The sequence below is a fragment of the Haliotis rubra genome, unplaced genomic scaffold (assembly GCF_003918875.1).
Source record: "Haliotis rubra isolate DU_JTF1 unplaced genomic scaffold, ASM391887v1 Scf871, whole genome shotgun sequence".
Lineage (NCBI taxonomy): Eukaryota > Metazoa > Mollusca > Gastropoda > Lepetellida > Haliotidae > Haliotis > Haliotis rubra.
Window position 1 is genome coordinate 413420 of NW_025767603.1, and position 15805 is coordinate 429224.

The window sequence follows — 15805 nt, forward strand, 5'->3', positions numbered from 1 at the left end:
AAATTCGTCGCACAGTGCTTTCATCGGTACACGATAAAAAGCGGCGACATTTACTGTTTTTTAACGCATAACAAAAAACCCGTACAAAATTTAGCAGCTCCATTTTTAAAACCCTCGAAGTATTTGCACTTGAATCTATACCATCGCATCTGAAATTTAATATTCTACATTTCTGTGTAATTTCATAGTCGTAGGTAGATCCAAGACCACGCGAACGCAATTCTCGCACAACGTTCACTTTTTCAAACCTCATGGAAATGTGCGCTAGACAAGAAAAATCCTCGGCATGCAGGGGGTTAACTGGTTCTCAGATCTTTCAGCGCGACTTCAATATACATACGGAGTCCAGCTTCACCAATGCGGATGTGACGTCAAATAAACGAGCAGAGTGTGTGAGTTTAGTTTTACGCCGCACACAGCAATAATCAAGCTATATGGCATAGCGTTTAAATGGCAGCCTATATCGGCTCCTAGCTTTGGCGAACGTTGGCGCGCGCAAAGGGACCCGGGAACCAGCTTATGGCGGGATTGACTGTGCAGTGAGGCACACCTCGCTAGATGATAGGCTAATACTGACCGGAGGGACCGGAGTTTGTCTGGGGTAAATCACTTATGCATACAAGTTTAGGCATGTCGATGAAGGTGGAACATGATAACATGGGTGAGATGGGGGGTTTCAGATGTATTGCAGTCAGTTTTCGCGTTTTCCTATTATGTATAGTGGTGCTCATAAAGGTTCTTCATTTTGTCATGTATATTGCTTCAACTTTGAAAACTTTTTTCACTACAAATATATTGGAAGCAGGTATCCCTGAGAGCGAATTATGCTATCCCATCCGGCTCAATGACCAGAATGCTGATGTGCGACGCCAACATAAGATACACAGGGATTGGGAAACGGCAAGGAACGGAAGTGTTTGGTCGCCCAGTAGTAGGCGACGGCGACAATGGAGCTACGTCACGCCCTATTGTGTCCCCTAAACTTTTGACATCACAGAGCGATTACGTCAACAATCAGTTGACGTCAGGTGAAATTGGGTTTAACGTCGTGCTTGAGAATATTTCGCTCATATGACGACGTGCATGCGTGTGTATGTGTAGCTCCTTGTTCTAGCCCAGACTGAAGCTGTTTTTATAGTGCTAGCCCACTGAGATACCATGCCGAAGTGAAGCATGAAAAACCCACTCAGACACATTATACTGACCCCGAGCTGACCAGTCCAGTACTTGTTGTACCCATTAATGCCGAGCGCCAGGCAGGGACCAACAAGTACAATATTTTAACGTCTTTTGGTATGACGCAGTCAGGGATCGAACCCGCTACCTTACGCTCTCCCGGGCGGACGCTCTAACCACTACACCACGGAGGCGGTCAGTTGACATCTGCACTGAAGGGGGATGGCAGGATTGCCCCTGCAGTGAGGCACACCTCGCTAGATGATAGGCTAATACTGACAAGTCAGGGACTGGAGTTTGACTGGGGTAAATCACTTATGCATAGAGGTTTAGTCATGTCGATGGAGGTCGAACACCATATCGTGTGTACGTGATAATAGTTATGTGTATGGCAGTCAGTTTTAGCGTTTTCCTGTTACAGTAGATGGCCATAAGTGAGTCATCATTAGTGAAATTCCAATAGACTTGCATGTTAATTAAGTTTTGCAAGAAAATGTTTTCACAAATTTTGTTTCGGTGAAATCTCAGCTACATACACATTATTTCCATTCAATTTTCCGATGATAACATAGTTGTCTATGAGATAGATTAAAAGTTGTATATATATATATGGTGCTTAAGCAGGTGTCAGTCGATAACTAATCAACGGAAAGATGAAAGAAAATGTACACGTAGCTGAAGATGATTTCCCGAGATGTTTGCTAAATATCAAAATAAAATGACTTCTACTCAATTTATGAAAACTATTCTTGCAGCAGTTAATTAACATGTAAGTCAACATTTCACTAATGATGACTCACTTTTGGCCAACTACTGTATGTATAGTACTGCTCATACAGGCCTTTATTTTGTCATGGATATTGCTTCAACTTTGAAAGTTACGACAGTACAAATATATTGGAAGCAGGTTGGAACGAGACATAAATATGGACAGGTATCCCTGAGGCCAAAATATGCCATCCCATCCAGCTCAATGAGCAGAATGCAGATGTGTAACACTATATTCAAGTATGCAGGGATCCGGAAAACGGCCAGGAACAGAACTGTGTGCGACAATGGAGCTACGTCACCGACTATAGTCTCCGAAGCTGTTGACAATTAGCGAGTAAAACGTTTGTCATCTAGTGGGAATCTGTCTCTGACATTACTTCGTGATGAATCACCAGTGACATACTTTTAATGAAGTACGATGTTTCTCACTTGTTGGAAAATTACAGTCACCAACTAATGTTTGAAGAGAACATACCAAATTCATAATTCCTGCATAGATAAACACAAAAAGAATAATTCTAAACCATTTTATCATCTTATTTGTTAGGTGAACAAAGATTCTGCAAGTGACCATGCATAAGTGTATACTCCTAAATAACTTTAACATAAATATCCGGTATGGAACCGGGAAATAGCCAGAAAAATGTCCAAATAGCACAATGAGGGGGATACAGGGGGAGGTGGTATGTACATGACACCCAACAGCAGCATATATACAGGAAACTATACAATTGCATCTGAGTAACATCTTAACCACCTACACAAATGACTGACAAAGCTTTGATTATAATGCAAAATGACAAAACTTAAAATGAAAATTCCAATCCAGGTATAGAACCTATGAGGTTCCTGTCAGCAGCTCCTGAGAACAGTCAACAATGGCCAAGGCACAGTGCAGTCAGATTATCAACCTATACGATGTCCTCAGGAAACAGCAGCGGATGACACTAAGGTCGCCAAAGATGGCTGTCACAGATGGCCGCCTCGGGCAGTGAGTGTATACTGGGCTCGGGATGACCGTCTACTCCTCCACGACAGTTTCTTCGACCTCAAGCAAAAATTCAATAACCTCCTCCTCCATGTTATCCTCGTGGCTGTAGATCTCATCTGTGTCTACGCCTGGAACCAGTCAAAGTAATTAGGGATGGGCTCACCTTCAAGTATGCTGACTCGAAATCCTATAACTTTTTATGGAAAGGGTCAACTGCCATTATGACAGTAATACATGTTTACTAGTAAATAGTCCACATGTGCAAGTTACAATAATGTGTATTATTCAGGACACTATCAAAGATATTTAACACCAAAGACTCACAGAGGCAAAGAAATCAATAACTTCTGTAACACCTTTATAAAGTAGTAGCATGTTCTTTTACAAAACAAAATACACTGCATCAAGTGATCAATAGACCTCAATATTGAAAATTAGAAAGAACGACTTAAGTCAACAGCTTTTCAAATTTGGCAGAGTTTAAAGGGGCACTAATCCATAGTGATTAATGTTTCGCGCCAAAGATCTAATTATGTTATGTGGTCAGTCCCTGCTCCCTTGACCGTGATGGACACGGGGACTGGGCAGCTGACCACCTTGGCAGAATTTCTTCAACCTAAACAATGGGATGATAAGAACATTTGATGCCCATTAGATGCAGTTATTTGAAAATATCCCCGGTAATTCTTGTCTGATTGTAATAAAGTATCCCAGCAGTACAGATTTGTTCAGATTTTCTGATGCATGGATGATATGATGACTGATCCAAGTTGATCCTATTTGTGTTAACCTGATATTCATCATGTAACAATATGATGCCTATTGACTATGATATTCTAAACACATATTTGATTTGTTTGAATCTGTAAACTGAATCAACCCCACTTTGCCATTGTTAGATAAATCTGAAAGTATACTTAGGAAAATAGGTATATGCAGTTTTTAATTTTAGTCCACAGCAAATGCTTATCTGTATTTTTATGCAACAATGAAGTTCTGAGCTTATCCTCAAAAACGTGTTGACCATGAATACATCGTAAAGTGCCTGTGTAAAAATAACATCCTACCTTCAAACCGCCAATACGTTGATTGATTTCTCATTGGTGGGGAATAAAACATAACAAAAGCAACAACCAGTCCCAGGGAATTGCTCTGGATCAGTGGCCCTTTAGTTTACAGTTACTTAAAACCGGTACAGCTGTGTGCAATATTTTGTGAAACCCACCATTCCTGAGAGCTAGACGCAATTCCTTGTTGTTCTCATATTCCTCAGTCCTCTTGGCACGGTACTGCTGGAAGTCTTCCATCATGGCGTGGCGCTTCTCCAGCAGCTCCTGCAGGGGTACATTTATCATGTGTCAGGTGGCACACTGTATAGTCAAGGTGTTGGAACTGACCCTTGTTCGGGGTCATACTTTCAAGTCAAAGGTGCCATAATAGCCTTGATGAGTCAACATGCAGTTGTGTGCAACATGATGTAATCACAATTATCTCATTGGTGTGACTAAAGAGTTGTTGGTACATTCACAGGTATCAAACCATGCACATAACAGGGATGTTATCATAACTAACATCAGCCAGAATAATCACACATGACTTCATTTCAGACAAAGAGTTCATAATAGGCAGTACATTATTTTGATCGGCACACACTGAAATCTGTCGTGATGGTGTTTAAACGGATTCCAGTCTGAAGTAACAACAAATGTTGTCTCGCCATACCAAAACAAGGTGTGTATGTTCAGATGGAAACTCTTTAGAACTCCAAATCATGCACTCATTAATGATACTTGGTTACAGCACTCCCTATGTGGCCCTGTATGGAGACATGCTGCTGTTTCACATATATCTACACGTGATACATGTGAAAGGCTGTATGCACCTTGTATGCACCTTGTGTTTCAAAGGAATTAATTTCACCTTTGTTGCGAGGGGTAAGTGGACCATGGGGAGCACCTGTTTTCATGTGAGGATTCAACGGTGGAAAACAGATTGATTACAACTGTATTTCAATACATACCTTTGAAGCAGATTGTTTCTTAGAAATGTCCTCATTTTCAAACTGCTGAGAATATTTCTTCATGTTCTTCTTGATGTCCTGTTGCAGATAAACAGAGAATAAATGTAACAATCTGGAATATGTTGTGACAAATAGTAACTCAACCAAGTGAGTGAGTTTAGTTTTACGCCGCACTCAGCAATATTCCAGCTCTATGGCAGCAGTCTGTAAATAATGAAGTCTGGACCAGACAATCCAGTGATCAACAGCATGAGTATCGATCTGCACAATTGAGAACCGATGACATGTGTCAACCAAGTCAGCGAGCCTGACCATCCGATCCCGTTAGTCGACTGTTACGACAAGCATGGGCTACTGTAGAGCAATATTCTAACCCGGACCTTCACGGGTTAACTCAACGGGTTTAACCTTCCACTGTATCAGCGTTCATTCTGGGAGTTTGTTACAGGACTAAAAACATGAAATGACATGGTTACTACTGTCATTTGGGATCATGTGTTTACCTTAATCATCTTCTCTGTCAACAGGGACGGTGGCCTTGGTCTCCATAGCAACTGACAGAACCTCTCCATTGGCTGCTTGGCCAGCAGATTCCCTTGGAAGTTCCACAGCCAGTAGGCATTGTCCACCTGTAGGAAACACATACCCATTATCAAAGAGTAAACAGAACTCTGACCAGCTACTTCTTTCCTGGAGAATATCCCGAAGAAAGTTGAGCTTCTTGAATCAGTTACAATTCACATCAACCACAACAAGAGATTACTGGAAAATATCCTGCAGAAAGTTGTTGAGCTTCTTGAATCAGTTACAATTCACATCAACCACAACAAGAGATTACTGGAGAATATCAACTAAGTGATGTAAAGACACAGGACTTGCATATAAAAAGAAAGGAAAAACACAAGCTCTAAACACACTTAAGGTAATGGTCGAGTAATGGTACAGTAAGAGCACCAACCTTGTGGCCCCACCAGCTGACCGCTGAAGTAACATAGCGACCAGTGGGGTCCCACTCGATGTCTGTGGCCATGAAGTGCTCTGTCTGTGTCATCACCGTCATGTCAGAAGTGTCCACAAACTCAAGGACACCGTTCATACTGAAACATTGACATTTACTCAACATTTACTCAACATCAAGGTAGGCCACAGATGAGTGAGACAGGTCTTCAATTATTTAGGTTACATTACAACTGGGACACATAATCAACTAACTCATTTTAACAGAGACTCTTTTCTGTAAAGAGCCAATACCTCCACCACAACCAATCAAATGCAATATATACTAAAAGAACTATTACATCTACAGAAAGTTCACCACTGACTGACTGACTGAGTTTGGTTTTACGGCGCTTTTAGCAATATTCCAGCAACATCACGGCGGGGGACACCAGAAATGGGCTTCACACATTGTACCCATGTGGGGATTCGAACCCGGGTTTTCGGCGTGACGAGCCAACGCTTTAACCATTAGGCCACCCCACCGCCCAGAAAGTTCACTACTTTTTTCTGAGAGGTTATTTGGGTAGAAAATGATGAAATGATATAAGTGTAGCATGCGCTATATACAGTATTGTTCTGGCCGGATTAAATTGTTACTAGGTCATACGGATATTTCATTACACTATTTTCTGTATAATGATTTTCCATGAAAATCAAGTGTAATATGTGTTAGCTCAAGACTATACCCTCTTAAATATTTGATGCATATGTCATGCTTGTTTTACTATTTCACTAAATGATACTCAAATATCACCATGTATGCTTCACTGAAAGTTTGTCTTACTACATCACCAAATGATACTTAAATATCAACCCTGCACGCGCTTCTCTGAAATGCTTGTCTATTACTGTTTTTCATCAAGTGTCCTTATGCCATCCTGTATCCTCTTAGTAGTTGATCCATATGTCATGATTGTTTTACTATTACACCAAATGATACTCAAATACTACCATGTATGCTTCACTGAAAAGCGTGTCTTACTACTTCACCAAATGATACTTAAATATCACCCTGCATGCTTCATTGAGATGTTTGTCTACTACTGTATTTCGTCAAATGTCATTATACCATCCTGTATGCTCCACTGGAATGAATAAAAATTAAAAAAAAAAAAAAAAAAAAAAAAAAAATGATGAAAGGGTAAACATACTTTTGGTAATGTAGTAATGTTGAAAGATGATCTACTGCACAAGCAACACAACTATCCTAATGCTTGGGTGCAACTGGTCTTGGCCGCCATGACTCTAGTCATCGGTCACAAGGAGCAAGTCAAAACCCAACAAGGTTGTCTCCACAGAAGAATAACCTACCTCCTCAAACCAGCCAGAATAATAAACTGTCCAGTAGGACTCCAGAACAAATGGTTGGCAACACGCTTCTCCAGTGTTTCTGAAAAACAAGAAATCTTTCTTTCAGTATGAGTTGGTTATGGTCAATGTGAGACCTTCCGATCCAGAATGACCCACCTCAACTTTAGATTTCAACAGGCAATATTTGCAAAACCCTGGATTACAAAAAGAAACATGCCAAATTTATTTCGTCTATAACAGTTTTAAGCAACAGAGGTAGCAAACTAAGGCAGCTTGGATGAGAACAACGTCTGGCTTGGCATCTCCATTAGTATTTTGAATACAGCAAACGCCACTGTCGTACAATTCTGCTACTCACTGAGATGTTCCACCTTTCCCCTCGGGAGCAGCATGTAGAACGACACACATATTCTGGGAGATTCACCATGGATGAAAGCAAACTTGTTTCCATTAGGTTCCCAGGCAAAGGCATGGACTATCTCTGAAATTGACATATTCATAAATAAATTAACAGACTTTGGCATCACCTCCTCGCGTCTTACATTGCAGTATGTGTTATAGGACATGAGCACCACACCCTCAGTAACAAAAAGAAAACTGGCACAGAATCTGACCTTGTCTCAATGCTTCAATTTTACCATAGAACAGAACTGATGTAAATGTAAACAGAGCTAATGCTTTTGCCTCATTCAAGCAATTAATTGCTACAATCCCCTAAGACTAATCTCTGAAGGTTTCACCAAGTCTTTGGACTGAGATTGAAAATTATATAGAGACCTTTAAGGCTGCCCCACAATCTGGTGAATTGTGACTGGTGTGGCTGTGAAGAATGACCACCTTAACATCTAACCCTCAAGTCAAACATTTGGAAAGCATGTGATGCATTGGCCATCATACTGTCAGGTGAACTTACCCTTTTGTTCCACCTTGTCAACAGGAATCTGCTTTTCTCTGATCCTGAACAACTCAAAGTTGTAATATATTCCCTAAAAAATACATTAAAGATCTGAAATAATATGGATATAAATAGCAATTGAATTCAAAAAGGTCTCGCATGGATGCTTAAGCACATAAGCCCTTTACGAACCACAGTTACATCAAGACAGGATTCTATGAAGGCATACCAAAATTAATGACTAAAGCAATTTCCTCCTTAAACGTTGTCAGCGTGCAGTGAAACAATCAGCCAAGTCACACAGCCTCATCTCACTATCCAATAGAGTTGCCTGTTATGGCAAGCAAATGGAACATCCATATTTGGAACAAAGTTATTCCAGGTCATTACAAGGCAAACATATAGCATGTGTATGACTGACTGACTGAGTTTGATTTTATGCCGCTTTTAGCAATATTCCAGCAACTTCACGACGGGCATGTGTATGAAGTGAATGCATGTGTGTACATGTCTGGAGTAATGCTTTATTACAGTGCCAGCCCATTCATATGCCATGCTGCAGATACCACTTAGCTCAACATACCGACTCAAAGCGGTCACTGATTTAAGCAGGATTACAACGAGTACAACAATTTTACATCTTTGGTATGAGAAAGTGATCGAGTTTAGTTTTACGCCGCTTCTAGCAATATTCCAGCAATATCACGGGAGGGGACACCAGAAATGGGCTTCACACATCGTACCAATGTGGGGAATCGAACCTGGGTCTTCGGTGTGATGAGCAAAAACACTTTAACCACTAGGCTCCCCGGCACTACCCCTCTTATGTATGATGTAGCCAGGGTCTGAAACCACTTGCTCTCCAGGCAAACACCTTATCCACAAGACGACAGAATTTTCTGGATAACCTATGACATTTTCAAGATGATGTGACCACTTGACACTCACGCTGTATTTGACTTGATCCTTGTCGTCCACCTTCCTGGCCTTGGAGTAGCGGTCCACCTTCACACATAGGAAGTCCCCGTTCTTCTGCCAGTGCATTTTACAGCTGGCAACATTAAACAGGTTCTTGACGCACAGCTCGTTACGCCCAGGGATGTCAATCACTGTCACACGAGCTGGAACGTTCTCATGCTCGGGAACCCAGTAGGCAATGATGTTGTCGCTAGGGGACCATGAGAAGTCTCTGCCAAAGGACACAATATTACTGGTTTACCCCAAACGAAAACTCAATGACGGCAGTGCTGAAATGATTGTCAAGATACAATATGTAGACTTGTCCTGAATGTAAATTGGGCAGGTCATGTGTGAAGTCATAAGATTGGCAACTTTGCTAAGGAGACAGAGAAACACAACCTTATTACATACCTGACAGAGTCTATCTTAAAACTCTTCTTGTCCAGCAAACCAAATGACTACAAAACAGACAACAGAAGAATTATTAGATATTATCATTAAAGATTAGTTTACAATCATAATACTTTTGAGGATCATGAGAGAAATTTTTGAAAATCAGAACCTCAAAGTGTCTTTCTGGTGGCAAAGTTATACCAAAATTGTATTACTTGTTAACAAACAAATATATACTAAACAGGCATTTGAGTTTAAGAATAGATTTAGTACAGACAATGTATAAAAACACTTACAGGTGTTTCATAGACGCTGATTGTGTCCTGGCCAATTCTGGCAAAGTAGGTGCCATCAAAGTTCCACCTGGATGGGAAGTGTCACATTAACCTTATTACGTACATATGTACAGAGTGAGAGACTTTAATACTACTTTGAAACTTTTGGGGTGGGGTTTGTCATAATCAGGGCACACCAGATTCTGAACATACAAACATGTGGCCAAGGGACACAACTCTGTGGTGCTTGACACTGCTACAAACCCACCCCTCCCTTCTCCAACCTGTTCTCTCATACTGAACAGAATCCACACTTCTTTCTTAACACGTTTTAGAAATAGAACCCTGGTTTCGATATCTAGTTTATCTCAGTTAGTTTCCAAACATACAAAATGATTTCAACTATTTGATCAGGAATACTTGTTATTTATATTTCCATATGACATGTTGACCTGAACATACAAACTATTTCTGTTTCTTTGACACAAACACAACCAAGAGGACTGATGAAAGAGAACAGTTTCCTGCAACTGTCACAATAACCCATGGTGATAGAGGCTGGGGAAAACACTCACTTGAAGATGGGCCACGTGCCCTGACTCTCACAGTGGAAACCTCTCTTCTTCTGGCCTGTCCTGATATCCCATATGATGATGGCCTGGGGGTCCTCGTGGCTGTCCTGGAGGGGACTGAATGTCACCAGGTACCTGCACAGAAACACATCATTCATAATTACTGCTTTAAGACTGTAACTGGCAATGATATTTTCATAGTATGCACAGCAACAGAGATGCTGTTGATAGTTACTGCTTAAAGACTATGCGACTGACTCATCTATCATATAAGAAAATTAGGCCAGTATGTGAGTGAGTGAGTTTAGTTTTACGCTGCACTCAGCAATATTCCAGCTCTATGGCGGCGGTCTGTAAATAATCGAGTCTGGACCAAACAATCCAGTGACCAACAGCATGAACATCGATCTGCAGAATTAGGAACCGATGACATGTGTCAACCAAGTCAGCGAGCCTGACCACCCAATCCCGTTAAGTAAGCCTCTTACGACAAGCATGGGTTACTGAAGATCCTAAGGGTTTTAGCATAGGCCAGTATGTACTATTATGCAATATTCCAGACAGTATCTCAGTAGCCTCTGATTTTACAGCTTTCAGAAATGGAATGCTAAACACACTTTGTACACCACTGGGGAAAAATAACTCCAGGTCTATTTACAAGCATGGCATGACAAGTCCATTCGCTTTACCCACTGTATTTACCATATGAAGCACCCCAAAAGCCTGCATTCAAGAGCACAGAAGTCTAACTTCTTTTCAAGTCAGAGAATGCTTCATGTAATGAAGCAGGAAAGCTGTGATGCACAATCTCCCTCACATAAATAATGAGCATGTGGTGGAAGCCATGGCCCACTTGTGACGTGTTTTCAATTACTGTATCACTATTATACGTAACATAAGTAACAGCACTGACCTTTCACATGGTGAGAAATCAATCAGCTGGACACCAGGATGGCTAAACCTCATGATCTGTTCAAACTTCTCCCCTCCCCACAGAGCGATGCCCTTCTGATGGAAAGTGGCCAAGTAATTTCCCTGTGGTGACCATCTTGCATATGTCTCAGTCCATCTCTACAGAAAGATCACATGGTTAGTAGGCATAGGGAGAGTATGTACGTTGACACTGATTGTATCTACTCTTAATACCACTTCAGCAATATTACTGTCTGACAACAGAGGCACATTAGGGAACTGAACAGGTGAATCACCAGCAAATAGTTGCATAAACTGCTTTTACTGAAAGCTGTTGAATCTGGAAAAGACAATATGAAAAGGAATGGAAAGGTAAATCTTCAAACCAGCTTAATGAGCAAAACTAACTTACCGCTCTTTCCTCAATCAAATTTGGCTCAGCCCCAGAGTTGAGGAATATTGCGGTTTTCTCGCCTCCCTCGTAGATAACACTGTACTGGTCACGGCAGTCTTTGTTCTGCAGCCAGTAGCGAAGGTTGCCCTGGAAACAATAAAGAACATCATGGAAAGAGAATGTTTGCATTAGAACAACACAAAAAGGTTAATTGGTTAGGTAACAATGCAATCTAAAAAGAAAGTCAACAGACTACTTGTTATAAACACTTCACATTCAACCTGAAAACAAAGGCTGCAAAACAGTTGACTGCCTTCATTGCAATAAAATTAAATTCAACAAGCATTGTCACTAAGGTGACATAATCCCCCACCGCAAATTATCAAATCAACCTTAAAAAGTAATGAAAATTTAAGATGAAGTTAAATGTCAACAAAAAACATGACCAGTCAACCTCTTGAGAGGCCCAGAAAAGCTGCGTATCCGGGTAAAATATGGATAGAAAATTTCCAATTACGCATTGACAAATAATTGTTGCGTACCATTTAAAATGTTAGATACGCAAAAAGTTTAAAACAAATGCGTACGGAATATATTTATAAAAATTGAAAGGACATTGATTGCTATCAAGTTGTACTGTTAGTATAGGACTAGTGTTGTACTGTCAGTATTGGATGAGTGATCTTTCATGAAATCATTTCCAATATATTTAAGTTGGGTTTGATTAGGTATGACATAAGGCAGAACATACCTGTTTATTAATCTTACTCAATGACATAATACTTAGGTGAGTAAAATGACTGAAATATGCACACGTTTGAAAGCAGTGGGTAATGGAAAATGAAATACCCACTCAACATTCATAATACCCACTCCAAGAATATACGGTGGGTACAGTGCCAACATGAGCTAAATCTTATCTGGAGCTCTGCTCTTGATATCTTCTCTTTAGTTGTTCAAACACACAAATATTTTCAAGACTGACTTTGACCTTGACATGTATGTCATAGTGTATGAAATATGCAAAAACGGTACTAAAGAATTGCTTATTGAAAAACATTCAAGGAAAGTCTTGAAAGTCTATGAAGAAGGTCCAGTGAATTCAGGTTAACATGCTGAAATCTTCAAAGTGCCACAGTGACCTTGAAAATGACATGAAGGTCACCAAAATCGACGGGGCCCTGTGCCTTCCCCAGATAAAGCTTGGTGTTGAATATGAAGACAATCCAGTGAACGGTTCTTAAGACTGACTGAGTTTTGGTTTTACGCCGCTTTTAGCAATATTCCAGCAACATCATGGCAGGGGACACGAACCCAGGTTCTCGGCGTGACGAGCCAACGCTGTTACCACTAGGCTACCCCACCGCCCCGATTCTTAAGATAGCTTAACATGCAGGTTATCATGCTGAAATCTTCAAAGTGTCGCCATGACCTTGAAAATTACATGAAGGTCACTAACATCGACTTGGCCGTGTGCCTTCACTAGATAAAGCTTGGTGTTGAATAAGTAGAAAATCTAGAGAGCGGTTCTTGAGATATTTCGCTGACGATTAAAACGTTCAAGTCCCCTTGTGACCTTGAAATGAATGTCAAGGTCACCAAACCTGACTGGGACCTTTCTTATACTGTGATGAACCTAGGTACCAAATATGAAAACAATCTAGTCAACGGTTCTTAAGATATTCTAATTCGTACGTACGGAGCCTAATACTATATTCCCCGCTTAACGCGTTGCAAAGGATAATAAAACCCTGTTCATCTAAATCTTCTGGTACCTTGCATTATACAACATTCTTGTTCATTTCAAACATTGATTACCAGAGTCAAGAATACAAGAATTCTATGTTAACTTACAGGATCATGATACGCCTTTGGTTCTGGTAGAGTCCACTCCTCAGGAACATTTTCATATCTGCACAACAAACGGAATACAATTAAAAATTATTTAAAATCACTGATTACATGGTTGAGAAATCTTTACTGCCTCAACAACTGGAGTAGCAATCAATGACCACCATGATGATTCCCTCTAGAACTTCACAATAACAGGTGACCTGTCTTTAAGACTTTCTGTTGTTGTTTTTGCCTCAGACCTCTATTACCTTTGACACATTAACAGCTTATCATCCACACTTCCACAGCTTATCGTCCAAGTTGCTAAATAGCAGGAAATATCAAAACATGGTAAATAATCAATATGGTTTCAATGATGACACCCCTGTTTTAGATTTTATTCTGTTTATTTTCTTAACACTGCACTCAGCATTATTCTATTTATGCGACAGCAAACTGTAATCGTGTCTGGACGAGACAATCCAGTGAAAGACATCATAAATTAGGATCTAAATAACTGAGATACAATGATGAGTCAAGTCAGTCAGCGAGTCTGACCACCGAATCCTTCATGGATTGCTGGAGATCAATTCAAACCCTGATCTTCACAGATTGTTTCACCTCTACATGTCTATGACAGGTAACGGTTAAAGGAGAATTTCCAAATCTGAAATACACAAGTGTGCCATGTCTCATCCTAAATCTTATGTTGGCAATGTTGGTTCAATCTTCCAGTCACAACCATCTTTACATACCTGTCGAAGTCCGAGAAGAGATTGACAGCAAATGTATGCATCCTGTCCAGCTTATAACCATTAGTCATCTTCACCGCTTCCTGTGCATGCAGGGGGGATGTGTATTCCAAGAAGATGTACCTGAAAGAAACAGGTCAACATTATGGAAATATTACTAGTAAAAATACTAATCCTAACTTTCAACTTTTCCAACGTCTTGATTCATCAGAATAGTGGCTATGTTGATTCCTGTAGTCTGTGACTTTAGCTACTGGTCCATAGCCTGAGCCTAGCAAAAGTTTGTCTACTGGGTTTGGTTTGAATTTTTGCATTCCTTCAGTGCGATGAGCCAACATATCAGCTACTAGTCTACCCAACTGCCCCATTTCTGGCCCAACAGGCTTTGATACTAAAGTCTATATATCATCACTACAATAAAATGATGACATAAGACAGATTTGAATTAAAAGGTTTTCACACAGACTTGTGTGTGATATAAAATGACAATGTTCCATTCAATTTCCTCCCAGGGAATATATACCAAAGAATCCAACAACTTTACCGTCTATAGTCGGTGGATATTCTGTACCAAACACATTTGAGCCTGTTACACTTAGTACCAGATACAGGAACATGAGTTCAAGAATTTTACAAAAGTCAAGCTTTGGAAAAGTGTACAAACTCACAGAACACTTATGCATCAATATCACAATTTTTTAGCAGTTGTTAATCATCAAAATTCAGGTGGCAATAACTATAATGTTGCTGAGCAATGATTAGTCACAGTTAATAGATTGTTTCATTGGATGCTAAACCTTGTTGACTGGTCATACCCTTTTGTCTTGCCGTCTTTTTCTGGGTAAAATTCATTGACAATATTGCCAAATTTGGAAAACAACTTCCTGATAACATTCTGCAGCTTTTCCAGTCTTTCTGGTCCAACTTCAGGAACATTGTCTACCACTATCACGGAGTCAATTCCATCAGTTGGCTTCGGCCTGGACTTCAACAAGTCGGGATATAACTCTGTAATTGGAAAATTAATTTGTTTGCACACAACTGCAGAAGTCAACAGGGTTAATAAAGCACAATTGCTCTGGCACAAATGAACATAATGTAATGTTATGCATATTCCAAACCTTAATGAGGTGAGGTGAAATTGGGTGAACGTTGTGCTTGAGAATATTTCGCTCATATGACGACGTGCATGCGTGTCTATGTGTATGTGCGGCTGCTTGTACTAGTCCAGACTGAAGCTGGTTTTATAGTGCTAGCCCACTGAGATACCATGCCGCAGTGAAGCATGAATAACCAACTCAGACACATTATACTGACTCCGAGCCGACCAGTCCTTGTTGTACCCATAAATGCCAAGTGCCAGGCAGGGACCAACAAGTACCATATTTTAAGGTCTCTTGGTATGACATGGTCGGGGATGGAACCCGCAACCTTCCGCGCTCCGGGCGGACGCTCTAACCACTACACCACGGAGGCAGTCTCCAAACCTTACTTTAATGATCATAAACAATGTTTGATCATAAAAACATTGCTTCATGTTAATCTAAAAAG

The 15805-nt window shown here is 40.4% G+C and overlaps 1 protein-coding gene across 1 annotated transcript; it reads right to left on the reverse strand.

Moving 5' to 3' along the window:
- Nucleotides 1-2460: 2460 nt before the first annotated feature.
- On the reverse strand, nt 2461-15421 carry LOC124263215 (eukaryotic translation initiation factor 3 subunit B-like; the record flags this gene model as incomplete). The annotated part of the gene is made up of 17 exons (XM_046697799.1): nt 2461-3066; nt 4164-4272; nt 4959-5036; nt 5462-5587; nt 5917-6055; nt 7269-7347; nt 7627-7749; nt 8182-8254; nt 9112-9352; nt 9535-9581; nt 9813-9879; nt 10367-10498; nt 11277-11434; nt 11688-11816; nt 13524-13581; nt 14258-14377; nt 15070-15421. Coding segments are annotated over 17 exons (2129 nt in total), but the record flags the coding sequence as incomplete, so codon positions are not given.
- Nucleotides 15422-15805: the final 384 nt, after the last annotated feature.